Genomic DNA, 26424 nt, shown 5'->3' with positions numbered 1-26424 from the left:
AATGGTCCATATTTGGTAGAGTTTATGGTTGATTTGGAGACAAGACAGCCTCCTGGGGCCCCTTTCTCCATGACAGCACTTTCCCTGCCTTCACTCCCATTTCTCCTGGAGCCTCCTGAGGGCTCCAGGGACCCTTTGGAGCCCTTGGCTCTGGAGTCCTTCCTGCTACGGCCTGAGTTAGCTTCTTCAGCAGAAAGTTGGTGGTAGCTGCAATGGCAGGGGGCACTCACACTGGTCTATAAGATGTGTCTATTATTTTCCTGAAGATATGTAGACTTCTCAGGGTACAAGTTTTATCAGGATAGCATTTCCAGTACGGGGGATATCTTATCATCTCACTAGGCTGTGAACTGCCAAAAGGGCAGGGGTCCAGGTTCTCCATTATTCCAGTGCTTATGAAGCCTAGCAAAGAAGCATGTTCACAAAATGCTTATTGATGAAAGGAGCTCAATCCCTCAGCTCAGTCATGACTCAGCCTCCAAAAATCCTCCCCTGGTTGCCTCCCAGAGAACATGCCCTTCCTTACATCACTCTCCATCCCTACCACCCCACTGACCCTCACAATTGATGGGCCTGGGGTATCCAGGTGTCATATCAAGGTCAGATGGAACCATACCCTGGGCTAGGGCTGGCAGAATTCTGAGCCCCATGATCTTTGTCCCCTGGTGTTATTCCCATGATCATGTGACTTCGGTGGCAAAAGAAACTCTACAGATGTGATGAAGGTTGCTAGTCCGTGACTTCAACATAGGGAGATGACCTGGGATGCCTAACCTAATCATGAGCCTTTTAAAAACAGAGTTTTCTCTGGCTTATAGCAGAACCATCATCAGAGAGATTCTATATGTGAGACGGATTTGGCCAAAGGAAGATGCGGGCTGGCTTCAAGGTAGAGGGAGTCATGGGGCAAGGCCATGAGGATAGCCTCCAGAAACTGGGAGCAGTGCCTGTGGGGAGAACAGGGATCTCAATTCTACAATCACAGGCAAATGAACTCTGCCAACAACTGAAAGAGCCTGGAAGCAGATTATTTCCCAGAGCCTCTAGGTAAGAGCCTAGTCTGACTGACACCTTGATTGTAGCCTTGTGAGGCCCTATGTAAAGAATCCAGTTGAGCCTGTCCAGGCTTTTGACCTTGAAAACTGAGATAATTGGGTATCATTTTAAGCTGCAAAGTGTGGCAATTTGTTACACAGCAATAGGAAGTGAATACAGCAGCCCTCTGAGAACATCTGTGGCAGTTCTCTACCTGCCTTCCAACTCAAGTTCAATCAGTTCTCTACTTGGAGAGATGAATGGGCATTAGTAGACCAAAAATAAACAACAGCTATGGCTGTTATTATTGTTGCCCTTGTTCACTGACCCATTGAACCAACCCTCTCATTCTCTCTCTTATTTGGGCTGCCTTTCCTAATCCTAACACATCTGTCAAATCCTCCTTTCTGTCCTTCATCTATCAGGGCTTGTAGTTTATGGTAAAAACCTCTATGCTCCAGCTGTATCCTTTATGCTCCTGGTACTCCACTCAGCCTCAACATAAGCAATGAGAAACACAAATGTAGGTCCTGCAGAACATCTAAACATGGATCTGGACCATCAAGAATTGAAATACTCCTTTAAGAATTAGAAAATGTGACTTGTATAAAATTAACTTGAAGAGAAAAGAATCAAATTAAGATCCTTGACATACAACCAGAGCTGCTCAGACTTTGGGACTGAGATAGCCACAATCCTCAATGCTTTTCTTGAGACCTGAGATAAATACCCAAGAAAAAAACTCTCATGTCTAAAGTTTGGAGCCTTACCCAAACTATATGGTGCTCAGCAGAATGGCACTCAAGAATCCAGCTCTCTTGACACTTTATTCTTCCTTCCAGAAATCCCACTTTCCTTGTGTTTAAATCAAAATAATACATCAAAGAAAGCTGCTTTTATTTCTGAGAGAAGGGAAATGATTTCCAAGTGCCTTGTTTGATCTCCTACTATAGTTAATCGCCTTTTTCTCCTTAAGCAACTTTGCTCAGTCCTTTTTTTTAGGGCTACCTGTATTCTGCTTTGCATTCTAAGTAGCTGTTTATATGTGCTCCCCACTCTGCTGCTCCCTCCAGCTCCTGAAGGCAGGGGCTGTGTCCCATTTATCCTTGTATTTCCCCAGAGCCAGCCAGTGAGCATTCAGTACATGTTTAAGGAATTGAATGTGAGCACTGAATTGGATTTATAGTTAGATTTCCTTTGCTCTCGGGTTTCTGGTAGGGGCACATGGTCCCCTGATCCAAGGAAACAAGGGCCAGCTGCAAGGTCAACTGCAGCTCAGCCCATTCTTGGGATCCCCTGGGGTTGGAAGGGGGTGGGGGGAAGGGGGAACTGATGGCCCCACAACCCCAGGAGGTTGAGAAGAAGGGGGAGGGGAAGGAAGCTCCAGATGGAGAGGAGGGAGAGCCAACCACACTTCCTGCCCCTCAGCCAGCAGCAAGCAGGGTTGCTTCCCTAATGTGATCTCTCCTTTGCCTTGGCCAAGGCTGAGCGCATTCCCCACAGAGCAGAAGTGAAACAATGCGGTGGCTGTTTCCCAGCAGAAAAAGAGTGGTGGTGAGGAACTGTGAGGAAAGCATTTTTATTGATTTCTTTTTTTTTTAAGTATTTTGTGGGAGAAATAATCAAGAAAATAAAACATGCAGTCAAACATGAAGGAAAAACATTTTCTTTTGGCCTTTAAAATCTTTTATACTATGTCTAATCATTAATTCAATCACTCAGCAAGCTTTGCATATAACCTGGCTGGTTACTTTGTGCAACTCCTGCATGTACTTGTCTTCTAGACTGAAAGTCTGATTGGGAAAAGGGGCAGCAGAAGTAGAGAAGAGCCTTGGGGAGGGGAGCCAAGTGCTTCCAAGAGAGAGCATTGGTGAACAGTACAAAAAGGCCAAGTTGCTCATTCTGAAAAGGAGCCAAGCGATTTGGAAATTGCCACTGGAAACCTGAGAAATGTTTGGGGGAAGAAGGCAGTTTGCAACTGGGCAAAAAGTAAATGGGAGAAATACTCCCTGATGGGCACAAATCAACATCTTTAAAAAAAAATCATCTAAATGTACGTTACAGGACTGGTGAAATACTGAGTTCTATGAAGAAGTTAAGACTAAAGTAGATCCATACCAGGTTTTCTCAGCCTCAGCAGTATTAACATTTGAGTGGGTAATTCTTTGCCGTGGGCTGTTCTGCACACTGAAGGACGTTTAGGACCATCCATGGCTTGTTCAAGATGCAGGTAACACCACCACCCAGGTTGTGACCACAAAAAGACCACTGGTCTACACCTACTAACCTGGAAAGACCATCAAGGCAGGTCACCAAGTGAAAAAAACATGTTGCAAAAAGTACATTTTACACGATACCATTTATATATATATATATATATATATATATAAAAGCATTTTATATACACACATATATACACAACTCCATAAATCCATATTGTATAAGTAAGTACATCTAAAGTGGTCTAGAAAGGTAAGCTGTTGGCAGTTATCTCTGGGGAGGGAACTGGGACAGGAGTTACAGTGGATTTGAACTTTTTACTGTTTGTGTTTTTTTAAATGGTGCTAAAATTAAATAGTTTGTAAATGAACAAAAATTTAAGATATGGAGAAAGCACATGTAAATTACTCCTTGACAAAGTTTAGAGATGAAGAGAAAGGTGACCAGAATGAGACAGAATTAAAGGAAGGAATTTTTAGGATGTAGGAAAACTGAGCTAAGTTCAGTCAAGTTGAAGTTTTGCATAAAGCCTTATGAGGAGAGCAGTAACTTCTAGAATGCTTCCACTTATTAGCTCAAGATTTCAATAATGTTTTGCCAGCAATGACTTTCCCACTACAGTTAAATATGCATGAAATGATAGAATTTCTCTTTCTGTTTTTCCACCACATGTTTCTTTAATTTGTGTTTCTTTGGTGTGTGTGCAGCTTTCTGTAACTGAAGTGCTGATGCCATTATGGAAACTGTCATTCTTCAGATCTGGAAAGACCTGAGAATAAAAGCTGGACCTGACATGTGTTTGCTCTGGCACAGCTGGGTGTATACTGCTGCAGTGTATTTGTTTTTCATTAATTTGTTTGTCATTTTTCTCCATGATCTATGGAACATTTATTTCCCCTGAAGCAAAAGGATCTGAAATGTCAGAGGTTTCTCTCGGTACTGCTGGGGTAATGAATTGTTGAGAAAAAGAAATTTTTCTTATATGCTATTTGATTGTGGAAGGAGACATTTTGTGACCTTTTTCTATTTTACAGTGATAATGAATTTCCTGACAGACTTAGAAACTTTGGGCTTCTTTATTAAAATAATAAGGTTTGAGGAATAACTTTGACCTGGACCTTCGTAGAATTAATCAAATACAAATTTTGGGGAAATTGATGAGTTTGGTCTTTACTAAGACACTCTAATTTATTTCTGTCACTGAGGCAGTACACAGATCTATACACATAAAAACATCAAACAATTAACTACAGACCCAAGTCCCTGAACAGATTTAGACACATCGGTAGGAAGGGACAGAAGCTCAGGGCTTTTAGTGTGATCACAGTGTTGCTTTAGGTCTTTTTACTTCTAATTGCAAATGTAATGCAAATATGGCCCATACTGAACAAAATTAAAAAGATAATTTAAAAAATCCATAACCTCACTCTCCAAAGCTAATGGACCATCATAACATTTTGGCATATTCTTTCTAATCCTGTTCTTAAATATTGCATGTAATATTTAGTTTCTAATCTCCAGACACTTTCAAGGAAAATGGCACTGAGTTTCCTTAGGATGTGTTAAACAAAGGCACCACTTCATGGGGGGAAATGAAGTAATAGGTTTTCTTCTTTGCAATGTTATAGGAACATCAAATTCTACCATTTTCCCTCAGAATATAGTAAGTGATTGGATCTGTTTTTCAGATTCTCTGAAATTGAAGACATGTGTATGCCTTTATTTTTGAAAGGTGAAAAGAGAAAATAAACTGGCTAAGTCCAGGATAGAGGACAAGTTTATACAATGACACCAGGATAGGATGCTCTGTGTCTCTTAGAGACAGAATGATTGACCAGCAACTATCCCAGTTACTGCTTTGACCAGCTAAATGGATGTCAAACCCATGCCAGAGCTAACTCTCAGCCATTTACATAGGCACAAGCAAGGGAGATGTTCCTCCTTGCCACACAGAAGTAGCACTGTTAGTAACCTCGTTTCTCTCCTCATTCTCTCTGGGGTTCATGGGGTTTACCTACACTCATCTCCAATACTCCACAAAATTAAGGGACATGGTTGAAAGGAGACAGAACCACAACCCAAGCAGGGTCCCAGAGAATTCAGGTGGGAGTAATAGTTGGCTACCTCATTCTTGACTTGGGAACCACTTCTCGGTGATAGTTTGGTTTAGCAGTTAGGGGAATTTAAACTCAAACCCAGTTCACTTCTAATTCGACTTAATCACCGAAACTTGATGAAGTGCCATCATGTTATCTAAAAGAAAGCAGATACCGCACAGTGGAAGAGTTGATGTCATCCTTGGAGCTGCCAAACCAACAAGAATTTGCAAAGTGATTTTTTTAAAAGGGAAAATGCAAAATTATAAAAAAATTTTAGATTTGCTTACATGCTCTTCCAAGTATCTGGTGATTTATGTACAGCTCTTTCCATTCTTTTCTAATTTTGTTTCCACTGTCAATATTTTCATTTTAAAAGAATGTGTATTCACTTGAGCTCAATGCAGGATAAATGCTGTTCTTTGTAATTTGTGGGAAGATTAAGAAAAAATAACCTCATATAATTTTGAAAATATGCTTGAAATTAGAAAAAGATATTTATATATTTTTAAGTCTCTAACATTAAACATTTTTAAATGTTAGTTTTTTAACAGTTAGAAATCAAATATTCCAACCTGTCCAAGAAATTACCCAAACCTAATGCTCAACTTTCTTTAAATGTAATAAAGGCATGTTACAAATAATTCTTATGCTCAGGCAAAAGACTGTAAGGGAGAGTGGTACTTCAGCTAGTTTCTCTCTCTTTCCTCTTTTATTCTTATTTTCTCTTTTGGGAAAGGAGCTAAAAGTCAGATAAGCACCAAATTATTTTCTGGAATGATATAAAAGAAAGGCTCAAATGATATAAAAGACCAAATGATATACAAGTGATATAAAAAAACTGATATCTTTTAGCAATGATATAAAAAAAGGCTATGAAATGAATTTTTGTAAGTAGTCAAAATGATCATGATTTCCTATTTAAGTCATTATAAATTTATACTCATGACAGACTCAAGTAAACTTGAGTTTTTTAAACTAGCCATCATTTAAGCCAAATTTAAATTTTCTGTATGTTACTTTACAAACATTAGCTCTTACAAATCAAGTACTCTGATATCTATCTAATCTATTTTTTAAAAGACCTTTAAAACCTTCCCCAAGTCTTTCCTTTTTTATTTTTCTTTTAAAAAGAACAACATTTATTCAAAGCTGCTTTTTGTTGTACCACTGTTCTAAATTCACTGGTAATGAATAAAAGGACAAAAACATCTGCCCTTGTGGAGTTTACATTTTAACGGCCAAGGAAGATCATAAGCGAACACTTAAACTCTAATTTGCCAGCTGGTGATATGTGCTCTAAAGAAAGTAATGCAAGTATGGGGACAGGGGCACGGGCAGGAGTGTGCCTAGATAGGGCCTAGAACAGTATACTGCCAGCAAGTGCTGCTTCTCTTCATTTATCTCCATGTGATTCCTCTCTACTCCCTTACCTAACCCAATATGTACCCTGTTCAAAACTGCTTATGTGGAGACATTTAGACAAGAGGAAAACTAGCACAGGTATCTAACACCCCTCACATTTCAAAGGGAGAAGCTAAAGCTGATGGAAAGTCCTTTCCTGAGAAAAACATTATGGTGCCCCAGGAAATAAGTAAGAGACATACTAGGAGATTTTTACAAACATTTCTAATTTGGAAATCAGGGCAGGTCGCAGAACAGAAAAGAAGCCTCCAAATGAGAACCACTTTCATTATTGTTAGGAATCACCTATGCCAGGAAGCCCAAGAGCATCTTCTGCACACTAGCTGAAAAGACTGCATGCAGGGGGTCCATTCTACTATGGGGCACAGTAGCAGCAGGAAAGGAACTGGGCATAGTCACCTGCATACCTGGAACAGAGTCCAGGCTGATGACAAGAGACCATAAAACTGGCTCCAGATCAATGGCCCCATCAGATACAAAAAGCCCACTTAAGAGACCACTTTCCCTTACTAAGATGATTACTGCTCCAGACCACTACTTCTCATCCTCAGGCTATTAGACTACTGAGCCAGTACTATATATCTCATGTAAACTAGTCCTGCTTGTATTCTTGAGATTATTCTAACAGCATGCAGAGATGAAACACAAAGATAATCCATCTATGCCATTTTTTTTGCAAAGCCCAGCTAATTTACGCTCAGTAACAAAATAATAAAAACATGGAAAATATGAAAATATACAGAAGTACTAAAATATTTTAGAACCTAAGGAGATGAACGTATCACTGTAGAGGTATAGGCACAGCATATCTGAGAACTATTTACTGAAGAAAAAGAGTAAACTGTCAAAATCGAGTTTATATACTTAATACAATCAAGTGAAATCCTAACTCTATGGAAGAAAAGGCCAAAGATACAATAATAAAATTGGTATGTTTTTAATAAAATGAGCTGGAAAGCCTATAGAGAGTCAGCAAGGAAAAAGATTTGCTGTAGCACATTTTGAAATGCCGTTGGAAGCATTAAAGAGAAGCAGGATGAGGTCGGTAAGAAAAAAAATGAGCACAGTGGAACTTATCCCAGAATGTAGGGGAAAAGGGCAAAGAGATAAAAACGAAAAGTGAAAGAATGTGTATTTGAAGAACAAAGGATATCCATATACATTTAAGTAGTGTTACTGCCAAAAAGACCAGAGTACATTTAACAAAGATAAAAATCCAAAGATACATCAGATTAAAACTTTCCTAGGATGAAAAAACTTGAATTGTACAGTGTTTACTCTGTACCAGGAAAAATAGACTGATTATATATATATATATATGTTTTATTATCAGTACAAAAGACAGAACACTATACTTATCCAGTCAGGGGAGAAAAACTGCACATGTCCAAGCAAGGATATCAGGCTGTGTTGAGATTACTTTTCGGTAATAATAGATGCCATGGACCATGTGCAATATCTATAGAATTTTGAAGGAAAAAACCTGTGACCTTAGGATTATTTACCTACAAAGTTGTCATTATGCACAAAAGTAATAGAAAGACATATTCTCAAATATGCAAGGCTTCAGAAAGCACATCATGCATGAAATTTCCAGGGAAAGAAGACAATTCAAAGATGTACCCAAATAAAGAATCAAAATAAAATTTCTCTCTAAAGATAAAATTAGTTATAGTAAAAGGAAGTCAGCACTAAAGTCTGTATGTAATTTAAATACAATTAAATCTGTTCCTCACTCCTGCACCTGGGGTCACTTCTCAAGAAAACTGACCACATGAAAGTCTAACTCATGCTCTTCTTTTTGTGAACTAAGACATAGAATAATTCATTATATGATGCTGAAAATATTAACTAAATAAAAAGCTTTATTTCTATAACATATACCACATAGTGAACGTTCATTTCTGCATTATGGTGAACTAGAAGTCTCAATAGACCCTTTCTCCAAAAACAGCAGACAAGCTATATACATTTATCTTTAAAAGAAAAAATTTTCAAATGCTTGGTGAAATGTTTAGAAATTAACCTTGAAAATCACAGTGAGGACTGCTGCTTCCAGTCAAGTAAGTAGAACCATAAACAACTAGAAAACTAGATAAAATTTAAGAATCAACTATTTTAAATCATTTAACAAAAAGCAAAATAAAACTACCATGATATATCATTACATACCTACTAGCATGGCTAAAATTAATGAGACTGCCAATACTAAATGATGGTGAGAAAGAAGGGTAATTAGAATTCATAGACTTTTATGCAAAGCTAAAATTTGTTAGACTGGAGTTAAGAAACAGTAGGTAAGCGTTTCTTATAAGAGACATACTTAAAACACTGAAAATGTAGGAAGGTTGAAAAGTAAAAGGATTGTAAAAGATATACCATGAAAATATTAACCAAAAGGAAAAAAGATAATTGGTATACCTAGATTCAAATAATATCTAAAATGAACTTTCAGGAAAAATATGTTAAAAAAAAAAGACAATTTTGCTATATAGTAAAGCATTCATAAAGTTTGGTAAAAGATTAAATAAAACAACTTGCAAGCAAATTACATTCTCAAATAACAATGTAACTAAGAAATTAAAAACAAAAAAGATGGAAAGACATGTTTTCAAGTTTTAAAACACAATTTTAATAAATCATGGGTCTAAGAAATTTTAAAAATGTTTACAGTGATAATAAATGTATGATAAGTAAAAATTCAGTGAATGATAAAAATATATCACTATATATAGGATGTAGCTAATACAGCACATAATTTTAGAAGTGTTAAATACTTACATTAAAAAAACAGATTGAAAATAGATGAGTTTAACTTTCAACTTATGTTATGCTTGCAACAATAAGAAAAGACAAAGTAAATAATTTATGACATGAAACAGACATATAGACTAATGGAACAAAGTAGAGAACCCAGAAATAAACCCAAGAACACAGAATGGGGAAAGGATAGTTTCTTCAACAAATAGTGTTGGAAAAACTGGATAGCCCCATGCAAAAGAATGAAATTGGAGCCTTATACCATATATAAAAATCAGCTCAATATGGATTAAAGATTCAAATGTAAGACCTGAAACTGTAAAACTCTTACAGGAAAACAGAAAGAAAACTGGACATTGATCTTGACAATGATTTTTTGAATATTATATGCAAAACACAAGCAACAAAAGTAAAGATAGACAAATGGGATTACATCAAACTAAAAAGGTTCTGCACAGTAAAGAAAAAAATCAACAAAATGAAAAGGCAACCCATAGAACAGAGAAAACATTTGCAACCACACATCTGATTACAGTTATAATCAGATAAAATATATAAAGAACTCATACCATGCAGTAGTAAGAAAAATAATTTTTTTATTAAAAAAGTGGGCAGAGGACCTGAATAAATATTTTTCTAGAGAAGTCATACAAATGGTCAATATCACTAATCATCAAGGAAATGGAAATAAAAAACACAATGAAATATCACTTCACACCTGTTAGAATGGCTAGTATCAAAAAGAAAAGAGGTAAGTGTTGGCAAGGCTGTGTAGAGAAGGGCACCTTTGTACATTGTTGGTGGGAATGTGAATTGGCACAACCACTATGGAAAACAGTATGGAGGCTCCTCAAAAAATTAAAAACAGAACTGTCATAATGATCCAGCAGTCCTGCTTCTGGGTATGTATCCAAAGGAAATGAAAACAGGATATCAAATAGGTATTTGCACCTAATGCTCCTAGCAGCATTATTTATCTAGCCAAGATATGGGAACAACCTAAGTGTTTATTAGTGGATGAATGGATAAGGAAGATGTGGTACATATATATACACACACATAACAGATGTCATTCACCCATGAGAAAGAAGGAACTCCTGCCATTTGCAAGAATATGGATGGGATTTAAGGATGTTATGCTAAGTGAAATAAGCCAGAGAAAGACAAATTGTGTAATTATTATTTATATGTAGAATGTAAAAAAGAGGGTGAGGGTCGGGGGAGTCAAATTCTTTGAAACAGAGAGTAGTATAGTAGTTACCAGAATGTGGGTGGGGTAAATAGGGAGAAGTTGGTAAAAGGGTACAAACTTTCAGTTACAAGGTGAATAATGTCTAAGAATCTAATGTAAAACTTGTTGACTATATAACACTGCATTATATAATTGAAATTTGCTAAGAGAGTAGAACATAAATGTTCTGCCCCACCCCCCAAAAATATAATGTGAGGATTTGTTAATTAACAAGATGATGGGAATCTTTTCACAATATATGCATATATATATATATATATATATATATATATATATATATATATATATATATCTCATATCACCATGATGTACACTTTAAACATCTTACTATTGTATTTGTAAGTTATACTTCAATAAAGCTGAAAAAAAGAAAATACGGTATGTGTATATATATGTGTATGTGAATACACACACATATATACACACACACAATGGGATAATATTTAGCCATAAAAAAGAAGTAAATCTTGCCATTTAGGAAAACATGGATGAACCCTGAGGGCATTATACTAAGTGAAATACTTCAGACAGAGAAATAGAAACAATGCATGATCTCACTCATATAAGGAACCTAAAAAAACTGAACTCAGGAACAGAGAGCAGATTGATGATTGCCAGGGCCCGGTGGGTAGAAGAAATGGAAGGTAGCAGTCAAAAGGTACCAACTTCCAATTATAAGCTGAAGAAGTTCTGGGGACCTAAAATATAGCATGGTGTACATAACGATACTGTGTTATATACACTTGGAACTTAATAAAAGAGTGATTGCAAAGGTTCTTACTACCCAAAAAATAAATAAATAAAAAACAAAGGTAACTATATGAGGTAATAGTTGCATTAACTAACCTTATTGTGGTAATCATTTCACAATATAAACATGTGTCAAGTCATCACACAGTACACTCTAAACTTACATAATGTTATATATCAAATATATCTGGATAAGGCTGGAGGAAAAAAGAAAAATATCTCCAGTTCACAGAAGCTCTTCCATAGGACACAGAAAAAAGGAACACCATTCACAGTATTTCATGAAAACAACATAACCTGGACTAAAGCCTTACAAAGACAATATTAGAAATCATAATTACAGCATACTCTTATACATAAATATGAATGTAAAAATGCTGAATAAAATATCAGCAAATCAGATTTAACAGTGTGTCAATGGAATACACCTCAGAATGTAAATTAACATCAGAAATTAACAAATCAAAGGAAAAAAGTATGATCATAAAATAGAGGCAGAAAATATTTGAAGAAAATCAAACAGCTATACATAATTTAAAAAATTCTCCAAACTAGGAATGGAAGGGGGTTGTCTTATTCTGATAAAAAGTATAAAAAGTCTACAACAAACATTTTACTTAACGGTAACATTTTGAAAGCTTTCCCTTTGAGACTGAGAATGAAACAAAGATCTCCCAATATCAACACTTTCATTCCACACCAAACATTATTTAAATTATTCTACGGTACCATAAGACAAGAAAAAGTAAATGGTATAGAATTGGAAAGAAACAAACAAATCATCATTTTTCACAGAAATTGTGATATACCTTCTCAATATACAAACCCCACAAATTATTAGACTTGGTAATAGGGTTTAACAATGTCATTAATTAGATGAAAGATGAAATGTCAACTGAGTATCTAAAATTCAACTACATTCCTATACATGAACAACGAACAGAATTAGAAAAGGAAAAGGGATCACTTATAGTGGCAATAAAAACAAATCTAATAAAAAAGTCTTGGGAGTTGTAATACTTTACAGGAAGTCATTAGAGAAGATTACACCAAAGGAGAGATGTCCTGTGTTCAAGGAGAAGACGTTATATTGGTACAAATACCAAAACCCTTCACACTGATCTATAGATTGAATGCCATTTCAATCAAAATCTCAAGTGTTTTTTTCAAGATGGTGGGCATAACAGTATTGATTTTCCTATTTTTAAACTTCAGTTATACCTAAGACACATTTTGCAAAGAGCTAAATGTATAAGAGAAAATCTTCGTAGGACTAGAAGAAAACATATGTGGATATTTGAACCCAGGATGGAGAACTTTCAAAAAATATAAACACAATGGGAGAATTCTACAAAATTAAAAATTTTTTAATTTAAATTTAAAAGATACCATAAAATGAAATTAAAAGAATAGTTGCTATATAGTAACAAAGACTGAATATTTTAATATGTAAAAAGTTCTTATAAACTGATGAGAAAACTTTTCTCTTACCATGAGAAAAAGACAGGAACTAGTCATTACAGCTCCCAAATAGCCAATAAACATGAAAGAAAAGCCTAGCCTCAGCAGTAATCAAAGAAATTCAAACAATACATTATTTTATTTACAAAATTGGCAAATGTTTAAAAAAATGCTAATATTCCCTATTCCAAGATATAAGCATTCTCATAACAGTGATGGTAGGAAGACGGGATCTTTCCAAAATAATGGGTGGTCATTGCAGCTTTATTTACACTAATGAAAATTTGAAAATATCCTAACAAATGCAACAATAGGGTAATGGTTAAGTAAAGTATTTCCACATGTTAGAACAGTAGATCCGTGGCACAGAGTACCATGCTATGCAGCCAGTAATAAAATTGTTACAGAAAAATTTTAAAGATGAAAAATTTCCATGAGTAATTATGCTAAAAAGTTAGTTAATGAAATAAATATATGATCCAAATTCTGTAAGAGTGTGCAATGAGAGTGTGTCAGTCAGTGAGCAGAGGAGGGAGATACAAAAAATAAAAAAACACACCAATATATTAATAATGCTTACTTTGGGTGGCAGGATAATGGGACTAGGGTGATTTTTACTTTTATCTTTGAGTTTTCCTGTATTTTTCAAAATTTCTACACAAAAACCTTCCTATGTATTACTTGTATAAAGAACAGTTAGCTTCCCATTTCATACAGGATCAAATCTAATCTCCTTAGTTTGACATACTGTCTTTATTTATCCTATCTTCTCTTTCCTTCCCTTTGCCCTCTGAACAGGCTAACACACACCACCTTTTACTCACATGCTTCGGTATCCTGGGATCGCCTTTTCCACCTCAGGCACTCTTAATACACATTCAGGAAGGGCCACCTTCCCTTCACTGACCAGCCTGTGTGATTTAGCATCCCACAGCTTGCATAGCAGCTCTCTACCATACTCAAGGGGCAATTAATCAAGTACAACTTGTAACATCTCCACCATTGTTGCCTAGAACAGTTGTCTGATTTTCTTTTAATGTTTCATGTTTTTGTTCTTCTCTCCCAAAGATTAAAAATTACTCTTTGTATTTTTCATAAAATCTAGTGCAACAGAGTAGGTGTCCATGGGAGACAGAATAATGGCGCCCTGACTCTGTCCACATCCCAATCCCCACAAGCTGTGAATATGTTAGGTTACATGGCAAAGGCGAACTAAAGTTAGGGATGGAGTTCAGGTTGCTAATCAGTTGACCTTAAAATAGGGAGATTATCCTGAATTATCCAGGTGGGCCTGATGTAATTGCAAAAGTCCTTACAAAGTGGAAGAGGCCAGAGGAGGAGAGGTGATGATGGAAGCAAGGCTGCTATGATGCACTCTGAGGAATCCACCCCCATTGCTGGCTTTGGAGGTGGAGAAAGAAGGCCATGGGCCAAGCACTGTGGGCAGCCTCTCCAGGCTGGAAAAGTCAAGGAAATGGATTCTCCCCTGGAACTTCAGAAAGGAATGCAGCCTGGCCACCACCCTGGAATTTTGTCCAATGAGATCCATATCAGACTTTTAACCTAGGGAATTTTAAGATACATTTATGTTGTTTTAAATCATTACAGTAATATGTTACAGCAGCGATAGAAAATTAAAACAGTGGTAAATATTCCTTTGTTCATTCACATTAAAATCAAGAAAGGTAAAACCTAAGTTGTTGAAATAATAGATACATTTTAAACCATACTTCTTGAAGAAGTCTATCCTAATCACCCCCCAAATGCCTCTCATTATTTCTCATTAGTGCTTATGTATTCAATATATATTGCTTATCATTTGTTGCTATTTTATTTTATAACTGTGTTAATATCATTTCCTGGGCATAGAGTTTGTCCTGATTCAAAAGGCCCTTCAGAAGTAGGGGCCATGTATTTCTTCCCTAGGCATTTGTTGCTAGAGATAACAGACTTCGATCTACAAATGCCTGATTACTAATATCTTACATTAATGATTATTTAAGGCAGACTATGCACTCAGCATTCTATGGTTTATTTCTCAGAAATGCTTTTAAAAGTTTATTTTGGCCTTATACGTAAGCACTCTTAAGCCCCTAAAAAATCTGACCAGATTAGTTAACATTTAGAAAGTGGACTTACTATGGTTTAATTCCATTGGATACATCCCATAAAATTTAGTGAGGTTTTATGTTTTCCCAGAATTTTATGGTTGAGTATTTCAAGAAAGGTATATATATATTTATCTTTACAGACTACAAGATTGGGGAACTGAGGCAGGAAGATGTCTGGGCCAGACTGGGAGGGAGGAGGGAGCTGACATCCCCAAATCGTGAACAGACCTGGGTATGGAGTAGGTTCTCGTGTGGAGGGTGGGGAGGCACAACTGGTGGGTCTGAAAGAGTCTCTTTGGAGGATAGTCTACTTATGTGTTGAGTAACAAAATCAGCATAGACCTTCTAAGAAGTACCGTGCTGCTCTTGGAAGCCATGACTAAAACTTCTGAGCTCTACCAGAATTAAGGAAAAACCAGCTACTAAATAAGTGGTTAGTTGGGAATGAGAGGATTTTGCATCATTGTAACCCTGGGGAAAAAGATAAAAAGCTGATATGTAAATGGGGTTCTGGGCAAGTAACTCCATCGGGTTGTGCAGAAGGGAATTCAACGAGGCAGCTGGCCCTGGGTAGGCGCCCTTCTCCCAGAGGCAGGGCCAACTCAAGTCCTTCAAGTCAACTTCTGTTATCTGGCCCTGGTAAGCCTTAAAAATGTTGCATACCCTGGTTTCTTCAAACATAAAATTGGGGCAGTGGGATTTGCCATTTCTGTGCAGCCTAAGCCTGTGGTAAGGATTAATTAGTGTTTTTAAAGAGCTGTGGGTTGGGTTGGGTTTATTTATTTTCTCAGGATGAAAGCCAGTACGCCAGCACCAAGTGTTAATAGTGAGGCTTTGATGTATGTTACTTGAGATGCACTGTGTGAAGTGGGGTGGATGGGATATGAGGCTTGTGGGCCTGACTTTGGCATCAAAAAGGCCACATTTCCAAATATACTTTAGGTCTCCCCAAAGTGAAGGAAGCAGAATAAAAGCCTTTGAAATTAAAAAGGAGCAAAATTATCTGTGTTTAGGCTCTGTGGTTGAGGGCAAGGACCAATTCACACCAAGGCAAATCCAGTGAACCACTAAAGACAAATATTGGCAGCTAGAGAAGGCACAAAATTCTGTTAACTTTTTGACAAGCTACAAAATGAGCTCCAATATTCGATAAAGAGAAAGAATACAACTCAGGCTGTGTCAGAGTATCAGGGCTGACAGCTGAGGAGAAACGCTGTCACACACTAGCTTATCTGACCCAGTACAGGTGGGTATAGGGAGCAAGAACTCCCTGACGTCTGCTCACCGGGAGTCCAGCAGCTTTACAGATATTACAGTCTCACAAGAACCCTCTGAGCTGGTTTTTAAAAATAAATCTTTATGGCTTTATGCCTGATTATGGAAGTTACATGTGCTCATTGATAAAAATTAAAACTGGAAAGATAAATAAAAGTACAGACACTACACCCCCACACCCCCCAACCCTAAGAGCCAGAACAGAATTGCTGTTAACTGTTTGGACATATTTACAGGAGAGTTATAACTGTTCTCAGTTATAGGTGAGGAAGCAGGCAACTCAAAAAACTTATCTGCAGGCTCATTAAGTCAGAGTTGAAATTCAAACCCAGGTGTTTCTGACACCACAAAACTCCTCATGGTCCATTAGGCTACACGGCCCTGTCCCCACACCATGCACCCTCCTCACACCACCATCCTCACATGTAATTAATTACTACAAGGCGCCAACAGGTTTCCCTAACTGGCTTTACAAAGAGAAGCTGCCGCCATCCATAGAGTCAGGTTATACATGAAATCCGCAAGGCTAGTATCACTTTAGACCCATCTTTCCAGCCTCATTTAAGAGCATAAGAGCTCCTAACCTGCTATTATGCGAGTGAGATGACTGTAACTAAGATCTGCATGCCCCTTTCTCACAAGCTTGGTGTAGAACAGAAAGCAAAGAGACCCCTGAAATCAGTAGGACGTGGCTTACGTGCAAGACCTGGACCTGGAGAGCCCCGGTCCCAGGTCTGCTTGTTAGATATTGGCCATATGACCAATGCCCTTGTATCTCCTTCGGATTATAAAGGTAGAGGAAGTGAATGCTGAGGTGCCTTCTACCCTCTGGTGTCCCATGCAGTGATGAACAATCTCATCACTGAGAGGTGATGAGCCTCCTGCATCCCACCTAACTTTTTTATTCTGCTCAACAGCTAGTTTTAGGCTGCAAGATAGAAAACTGCCTCTGTATTGCTACTTCTCAAATATACCCAGAAAGAAATGAAGTTGCTTTGGAAATAATGTATGATATTATTGCTCTTGCAAGATTTATTCTAATTAAATGAATGGATGATAACCAACTTAAATGACTAATTTATTAGCATACATTCTTTCAGTATATATAAATCTCAGGTACATAGGCATTGAGGGAGCTACACAGATGAAATTGTGCTCTCCTTGGAGCTTATGGCTCTGGATGCAGAAAACACATAAATATAAATAACTGCAATATGACGTAGCAAGAGCTCAGTTTCCTAGGATGCTCCAGAGAAACTCAAAGGACTCATGTTTGGAAGAGTGAGGCCGAGCTTCATTGAGGAGTAGGGATGTGAACCAGTCCCTCAAGAAGGGTCAGAGAGGCAAAGGAAGCTGACAGTGACTGAAGGAGGGCAATGATGCTGAGTGGTCATTTCAGCTGAATGATGGAGGCTGTAGAAGGCGGGTTAAGGAGGCTGCATGTAACAGCTGCCAAGGGGGGAAGTGAGAGGCTGTGCTCATGTCCTATTCCAGACTGGTTTCTAATAAAACTTAAAGCCTAACTGAGGTCCAGTACCTACAAAACTACCTAGTGTGTTGTGGGCCATCAGTATCTACCAAGTAAATCATCTCAGGTGTGGCAGCCTAATGTTGGAAAATGGATTTGGATGTTGCTCTAACGAGGAAAAGAGGAGCATCTCCATGCATGCAACCCTGCAATGACTCGTGGATCGAGTACAGACTTGGCAATTCTGCCACAGAAAATGTGTGTGAGAGAGGAGGGGGAAGACTTCTTTCACCCTGTAATCATGAGCAGGAATAACATCTCATTATAACCTTTAAAGAAAAGAGGCCCTTTAAATGAAATAGTAACAAAGCTGTACAGAATCACTTTGAAGACCTGACCTTTGGTGGTGAGGAAAGTGCTAACATCTGTCACTGCTCTTCGTCTATGCTCAAGCTTCCACCAGCAGGACGAGTGCTATGGATGTGTGCATGTGTGTCAGGTATACACGTGTAAGTTACACAGGTGGACATAACCGGAGAATTCTAGCAAAGCACAGAGTGTGTGTCTGACTTCTGAGGTGAGCTGTAGTCTCAGGCAGGGTAGTCATTACTTCAGAGCAGGCTGTGTCAAGTGTAGGGCCTGCAGGATGGGGGTATGTATTTTCTCTAAGGCCAACTAATGCCTTTGAAACTATTGTTCCTCATGGTCTGAGACATGCTGGTTAGAAACTAGGGGAGGCACTGAGTTTGATATGGGAGCCTCTCGGAGCCGAGCTCACAGGTGTAGGATCTCAGGGCCTAACTTGGGATGGTGGCTGCCCCCCCCCCCCACTTTGGATATTTCCGGGCTTCCCATAAACCAGCTCAAATGGCACCAGCCCATTCCCTCAAGCTCTCTCAGAATCCCTCCATTGACTCTCCTGCACTGCTGGAGAAAGTCTGTCAGCCTGCTTGAAAGAAATATTTTAAAGATATGGGGGAATAGATAAATCTTGGACTTATTCTTAGAAAGGAAAGAGGGAAGAGAAAAAGGTATTATTTGAACAGAGACCAAAAACATGTTTGTCTAAGGTTACCTCAGAACAAAGCCTCTAAAGATGAATAAAGAGTTTCCTCACAGCACACAGGAAAGCAATTACAGCCCACACGTCTGACACGGCCATGGGGCAGAGGGGAGAGAGAAAAGTGGAACCATATTTGAGGCATTCAGAGGACCAGTGGCCAGTAAAACAATGAAAGGGAACTTGCCAGGAAGGCAGGAGGGACTGGAACACAGAATGGCACGAAGAGGAGTGCCAGGGACTCAGAGGGCAAGTCAGGCTGAGCCAAGCCCAGAGGCAGGGGCTTTATAAATCTACATTTGTAGATCAGGGAAGCCTCGGGGAAAGGAATTAAGAAAGGCTGGGAAAATCCCACATCAGCTCTTCTGGCTGATATTTTCAATTCAGGGAAAGTATAAACTGGCTAAGTAATTTCAAACATCTGTATATGATAATGTTAATTAAAATTAAGAAGTGGTCTGTGACTATTAAGTAGTTATGTAGGATGTAGGTTCAGGGTTTAAGAGGAGGGTGTGAATTTCCATCTGGAGGTACTTTTAAGTTTCAGAAGGCTGAGAGACAATAAAAACAATGACTCTAACCTACTGTGCTATTCATCATTCATTAAAAAGTATTCAAGGAGACCTCAGGATGATGGTGGGCTCTGAGCTGTGCCCGGGGACTATGGCAGTGAAAGAAGATATAGATCCTGTCCTCATGAGTTCCTGTGTTTTTTTCTGGTTTTACTTTTTTTTTTAATTGTGGTAAAACACATATAACATAAAATTCACCATTTTGAACATTTGTGAGTGTACAGTTCAGTGGCATTAAGTACATTCACATTGTTGCACTGCCCTCACCACCAACGTCCACAGAACTCTTTATCTTGCAAAACTCAATACCCATTAGGCACTAACTCCTGATTCTCCTCTCAGTCACTGGCAACCACCATTCTACTTTCTGTCTCTACGAATCTGACACTCTATATACCTCATACAGGTGGAATCATACAGTATTTGTCTTTTTGTATCTGGCTCGTTTCACTTAGCATAATGTCCTCAAGGTTCATTGATGCTGTAGCATGTGTCTGAATTGCCTTCCTTTTTAATGTTGAATATATCCCACTGGATGTGTATACCCCATTTGTTACCATTCATCCATCCATGCACCATGTTACATTCCCACCAACAGTGCATAAGGACTCTAATTTCTCCACATCCGCACCGACACTTGTTTGTTTTTTCTTCCTTTCCCTCTCTCCCTCCCTCCCTTACTGCCTTTCTTCTCTTTTCTTTTCCTTTTCTCTTTCTTTCCTTTCTTTTGATAGTAGCCATCCTAATGGATGTGATCTATGGTTTTGAGACTATGCTTTACATAGGAATCTCCTGGTCTATGGAAGAACCTATGACCTCTGGGGTGTGTGTGTGTGTGTGTGTGTGCACATGCACCAGTCTTTTGGGAACGTTTTTACTTTGAGGACACAAGCCATAACCTACTAAGGGCATGTGGCCATAAGAAAAGCCCTAACTCCACCAGTAGGAAGGACCTCTGGGGGCACCCTACACATAAGGCTAAGAGGGTGGGGGTCTGGCTGCTAAAACCCAAGAAGCCAGCTTCTGAGGGGATCTGGGACTACTTGGAAGGTAAGGCTTCCTTGGAAATGTCTCATGCCTGTCCCTGTGAGTCATTACAGGAGGAGCCATTGGTCCACAACCCTCCACAGGACCCACTGGAAGAGCAAGAGCAGATGGAAAAGTGGGTTGATGCAGTGAAATTTCAGAAGAGGGATCAGAAAGGTTGGCAAAATGCAGTAGTAGTAAAATCATACAATAATTCAAATTATTCCAGTGCTTATAATGTTTCTAACACTTTGACTTGTCTTCACCTATTTACGACCCTGCTTTTGCTCCATCACTGCTTATGAATGAGGGCACCTTTCTAGCTGGGTGAAAAGTAAGTAGCTGTGCTCCTTTTTGGTCCTGTTACATAGAGAGCCACCACACGCTGAAGCTAGAAGGGATTTCAGAGATCATTTGATTGAATCTTTACTTCACTGATGCAGTTGTCTTGGGGAAGGTGGAGGTAGAACATTACCTGCTTCTATGGTAATACAAATAATCTGCGAACTGCTTGAGTTAGAAACCAAAGAAATGCTTCGGTGATAACACTGACTCAATTATCAATCCTTAATTTATACCCTAGAATGTCAGCTTGCTGATCTTATTCCATAAAAGCCTCTAAGAACATATTCATAAAACACCTTCTATGAATATAATTTGTACACTTGGCTGTCCTATAAATACACATTTTCTTGTAGCCAGATTTAATTTTTCCCCACAAATTAACTGCATAGAAAACATAATGGGCTTGTATCATCATACTGTAAAGGAGCAGGCCCCCAACCACAGCTCTCCTTTTCTCAACTTCTGCTGCACAGTGAATTGACATGAAAATTAGAACAGGGCAGGAAAGGCGTGGTGTTGCCCACATATGAGGAGGAGGTGGCACTTTGCTATCTGCAAGCAAAGACAGTAGAAAGTGCCCTGTTTTTGTGGTTCAACAGTGAATGTGGTCTCTGTCAACACCAGGACCTGAATGTCCCTCAGTACAAGCAGGAGTCAGAGTGAGCGTCCCAAGTGAGCAGGGAAGGCCTGGGGTGAGCTTCAAGGAAAAGGGGAGGAGCAGCAGAAGGCCGGAGAGCGCCCCTGAATCTGTGACCACAGTAAAGGATCTTAGCAGGTCCATTGAATAATATATGGGAAACTGAGTCCAAGAAAAGTGAAGGGATTTGTTCAAGACCTTACAGTCTATGGGTAGAAAAACTAAGACGATTCTCTATTCTGATTTCCATGCCTTATTAACTTTTACACTAGAGAAGCCTTTTCCCTGTGCTGTTAGTTAACTAGAGGCACTTTAGGGAAGATAGCAAAAGTCACAACAGGTTGTACTAAGAACCCTACAGCGAACAGCACTGTGACTGGGTTACATAGAGAATACAGTCCTTGAGCTCCCATTTCTGATGCCAAGACAAAATACGGTTCAGGGAATGAAGGGGGCTAAGGCTTTTCTTCTGCAGATGGAGCTGAGGACAGGTTACGGTCATTGTGATATGGCAGCATATTCAGCACATCCTTGGGTGTTGTGTGGGCTTTGTAGGGTATTCAATCATGCAGAAGTTTCAAAAGTCATTCCTGCCTCCCCTCTATTCTCTCCTGGCCACTCTGAGAGGCTCTGATATGACTGCCTTGTGGTTACGATTCACTGCTCAAGTGAGCCAGTTACAGGCTAGAATGTGTCATATTGTGTCATGATGTGCCCGGTGTGCGGGGCAGAGGGAAGTTGAAGAATCATTGATGTAGTAGTCTCATGGCAACTGATCACAAGTCTGATCCTCTTACAAAGCCCCTTCTAAAGCATCAGTGCATTTCCTAGCACCATCTAGACAAACAGAAATACAATAAAAATTACATATGTAATTTAAAATTTTCTAATAGCCACATTAAAAAGGAAAAAAAAACAGGTGAAATTAACAATAATATATTTAACTCAACCTAACCAAAGTATTGCCATTTCAACAAGAAGTAAATCTATATTATGATGTTCTACATTTCTCATACTAAGGCTTTAATATCCAACGTGTACTTAATACTTAGAGCACATCTCAGTCCAATTAACCATATTCCAAATGTGCAGTAGTCACACACAGCTAGTGGCTACCAAACCGGACAGGCAGGTATCCTTGTCTCCGTCCCTGACATGAGTGTACTCCACAGAAATAGAAATGTCTCCACGCCACAGCCATTCCTACTGTCTCAGGGCTCTCTCCTCTCCAAGTCTAAAGCGGCCACTTTGGTCTTTATTCCACCCCAATTCTCCTCCATTCAGTCATCGAATAATAATAGCTGAGTGCCTACCAAAGGCTGGGTGTTTGTGTTAACAACGTGAGAATGAACAGGTAAATAAGCAGGAGACCCTGTCTTCCAGGAGTGCTCAGCTTAATGGGGAAAGAAGGCACGAAGAGAATTTGCTGAGTGCTCTACAGAGATGTATGCAAAGGGATGCGGAAGAGGAATGCCTTTCTTCTGGGGCTTCTGGAAAGTGTTCCAGATGGCGAGCATGTAGTAAGACCAGGAGCACCTGGAGTGAGGCTGGCGAGCAAGCCAGGCCTTGAACACCTGAAGACGCATTCAGAATTACTGAGTCATTCCCTGAGCAGAGAAATCTTGTGGCAGGTCACTGCCCAGGTTGGAGAGGACTAAGAAGTAAGGAAAGGCTGAGGGGAGGGGGCAGGAGTCTGTCTAGAAAGGTGGGGTGTGAACACCCCAGTGAATGACAGGAATGTCAGAACACTATTTTCTGAAGACAAGATGAAGCATTATGATGGAGCCTGGGCAAAGGGCCTACCAGCCAAGGCTTTCCAGGCCCAAACTCACTACACCATGGGCCTTAGGCAACTAGCATGGTCTTTACACAGGACCACAATAGCCTGGATAGCACCTTAGAGAGCACTAAATGGCCTCTTTCCCTGAAGAATCAACCAGGCTCCTTATGGGTTAATTTAGACAATGGAAGGAACCGAGCTGACTTACTTCCAGGATTGCTAGGTAACTCCTGCCTGTGAGAGGCAGCAGGTGCTGGGCAGCACTTGGCCAGCACAATCACATGTGTTCACTCACTTGACCTTGAATTTTCTTGAAGAAAGCTCTGGAGCTCTCAGGTAAGAACAGGGCAACAACTTGACATTTACAGTAAGAAGGAGTCTCTGAGATCCCATGGGGCCTCATTTTATGGACAGGAAAGCTGAGGCACAGAGAGTGAAAGGCTTAAACGTCATACAGCTAAGTAAGTGCCAGAAACAAGAATAGAATTAACCCTCTGTGGCACCAAAGCCTCCGTATTGTTAGTATGAAAGGTGCCACAAAGGGCTGTTTACCCCCACAGCAGTTTCAAGTGGGAAAAGAGGCTAGAGACACACTAGGCAGTAAAACTGTCTTTGTGAGCCATAAGATTCAATTTAGCAGCAATAAACAAGGTACTCACATGGTGAAGTGTCTTCAAAGATTGGGTCGATATTATGCAGCAGCTCTATTCTGGGAGACGGGCTTCCTTCACTAGAAAAGAATTTTTTTTAGGAAACGTTAATTTCCTCTCAAATGGGTATGAATGATTTTAATACTTCCTTTCCTTGTATTTACAGGAAATAACAAACCTGCCAGTTAACTTTGTCATGGATTCAGAGGTCTCCCAAATCTGTGGCTGGTATATTTCAAGTAGTCATCATTCATCTACATTATAACAATGACTGAACATTTATATAAGAACTTCAGTGTCAAGCATACGGCAATTAAAAAACAAGAGTCCTGTGACTCTGCAATAAAAAATGCAACTGTGCTTATACATGACCATTCTTTACTGCAGCAAAATGAAAACTCAAGTCATCCAGGGTAGACTCTGTAATGAACACTCAAAGGTCAATGAAGAAAGAACAGCTGCCAGAGTGGCAGCATCAATGCTATAGATACAACATGCCTTTTAAATATTACATGAGTGAACTTGTCTTCCATATCCTATTTTGCAACATGGAACTTAAATATAATACAAATACCTATATCTCTTTAAGATTTTTTTAAAAGGTGTTCATGCAAATACAATCAAAACCTACCTTAGTGCTGAAAAGAAACTTGGAGATCACTTAGTCCAACAACCTCAGGTTACAAATGAGGAAGGCATATAGTAAATTATTGGCCAAATACTGAATTATGTGACATTCAAAATAGTGTTCTTAAAAACTGGAACATAAACACCACAGTGGTATATAGGGTGTGCATGAAGGGCACAGGTCAGTTTGCTATTACAGACTCAGCCTCATGGAGGAAATTGTTAGACATAATTTCAATCATTGGGAGAGGACTGAGGACTTCTTGATAATCTAATAAAAGGTTGCAAAGCACTGTTAATGCCACCAGATTTGTACACATCTTAACCGATAAGGTCCCTCATGTAGCCAAGAAGACATGTACTCTGGTAGCCCCAAATCCACACCCCAAACGCACAGCTAATTGTCTACAGCAATGGTTTGGGATTCCAAGGACTATGCAACTTCAAAATGTTTTTTGTGACTGGCAATGTTGCATTTGCCAAATAAGGAAATGTTAAAACAAAGTTAAAAGTATTCAAAAGCCCTAGATGAGCTCATGTACCTCCCCTGGGGCTAGTCCTTTGGAGAAATGATGCACTTTAGTAATATCTCCAGGTGGATTTTTAAAACATGCATACATATATGGAAAGGGAAGATGGTAAATGGAAATGTGGAAAAACATACACCAAACTGTTAATTGGTGTGGGGTGTGTCTGTAGAAGAGTTGTGATTTCTATGATTAACATGTATTACTGTAATCAGGAAAAACTTCAGATTTTTTTAAAGTAGTATATAATTTGTAGATACTTCTAAGCTCTCAGAAACACAACACTTAAAAGTATCACAAGGAAAAAAAGATATTTAAAGAGTTTAGGATTTTAAATACAGAAAAACCATCCATAATTGCAAATTACATGTACATTTTAAGGCATTAGTTTTTGGAATTTAATTGTATTCTACCCACATAAGCTATCTCAATAATTGACCATGTAATTTTCCTCTCTGGAGTCTAGAAAGTTCCCTACATGTTTGAGAACAGGATTGCCTTTACCAACAGGTCGAAAACACAGCAATGGGCTTTGGGTTACTAGGTTCTCAAGTCTCACTTCTAAAGTCACTTCTTTCTGTTTCAGTAAAAGGTGCAGGCAGGGTCTTGATGCCAGAGATTGAGGGGATGAGAGGGAAGAGGGGGAGAAATAGGGGAATGAAGAAGAGGTAGGGGAGGAGGAAGGAAGAACAGGGAGAAGGAAAGAAACAAGAAGAGAGGAGGGAAGTAGGTTTCCTTTAAGAGTTACACACTAAGTTGTTATTAGCAGATCCACTGAAGTCATTATACACACACACATACACATGTCAACTCAAAAAGGCAGAGAAGATCACGTGGCTAATTTCAGTGGAGACAAGGGCACAATATATACTGATGCTGGAATGGTGAAGTGGACTCAAGTCACATGAAGGACCTGGGGACAATGGGAGGTGGAAGGGATGCAGGGGTGGAGAGGTGATGATCTCTGAGATCTCAAGGACCAACCAGGTGAGCTCCACAATATTGCTCAGGGAAGATTCTAGAGTCATGATTCTGAAAGGACCAGTAGTGGGCAGAGAGACATTGGTCATCATGAAGATGCGCCCTGTTGTTGGCGAGGGGAATCCCTCAGGCCTGAGTGAAGGACTCCCTGGACTCAGCTCAGTGCCCACTGTCTATGGAATTGACTCCCCAGAAATGTAAAACTGGGCACTGCGACTGGATGTTGGCACTCTGGTTATTGGGAAGGAATATCCACCACTGAATTAACAAATTAACATTCTCTTTTATATATTAAAAGAAAATTTAGTAAGTAGCCATACATTTTCAATGCAGTTTAAAAACATTCTTCTCTTAAGAACTCTTGGC

The 26424-nt window shown here is 39.0% G+C and overlaps 1 protein-coding gene across 3 annotated transcripts in view; it reads right to left on the bottom strand.

Annotated features, from left to right (window-relative positions):
* ARSB (arylsulfatase B) overlaps positions 1–26424 on the bottom strand; it is a 185170-nt gene that overhangs the window by 42554 nt on the left and 116192 nt on the right. For 2 of the 3 annotated variants that reach the window (XM_057494051.1, XM_036914141.2), the window contains exon 6: positions 23933–24003. In XM_057494051.1, coding sequence (XP_057350034.1) covers positions 23933–24003 — 71 coding nt within the window. Of the gene's footprint in view, positions 1–21176; positions 22331–23932; positions 24004–26424 lie in introns of those variants that run through there. The other variant, XM_036914142.2, reaches the window with a different exon arrangement.

The sequence above is a fragment of the Manis pentadactyla genome, chromosome 2, assembly GCF_030020395.1.
Source record: "Manis pentadactyla isolate mManPen7 chromosome 2, mManPen7.hap1, whole genome shotgun sequence".
In the NCBI taxonomy this organism is placed as follows: Eukaryota; Metazoa; Chordata; class Mammalia; order Pholidota; family Manidae; genus Manis; species Manis pentadactyla.
The sequence above is the reverse complement of the archived record's forward strand: the minus strand, read 5'-3'. Positions and strand labels throughout refer to the sequence as shown.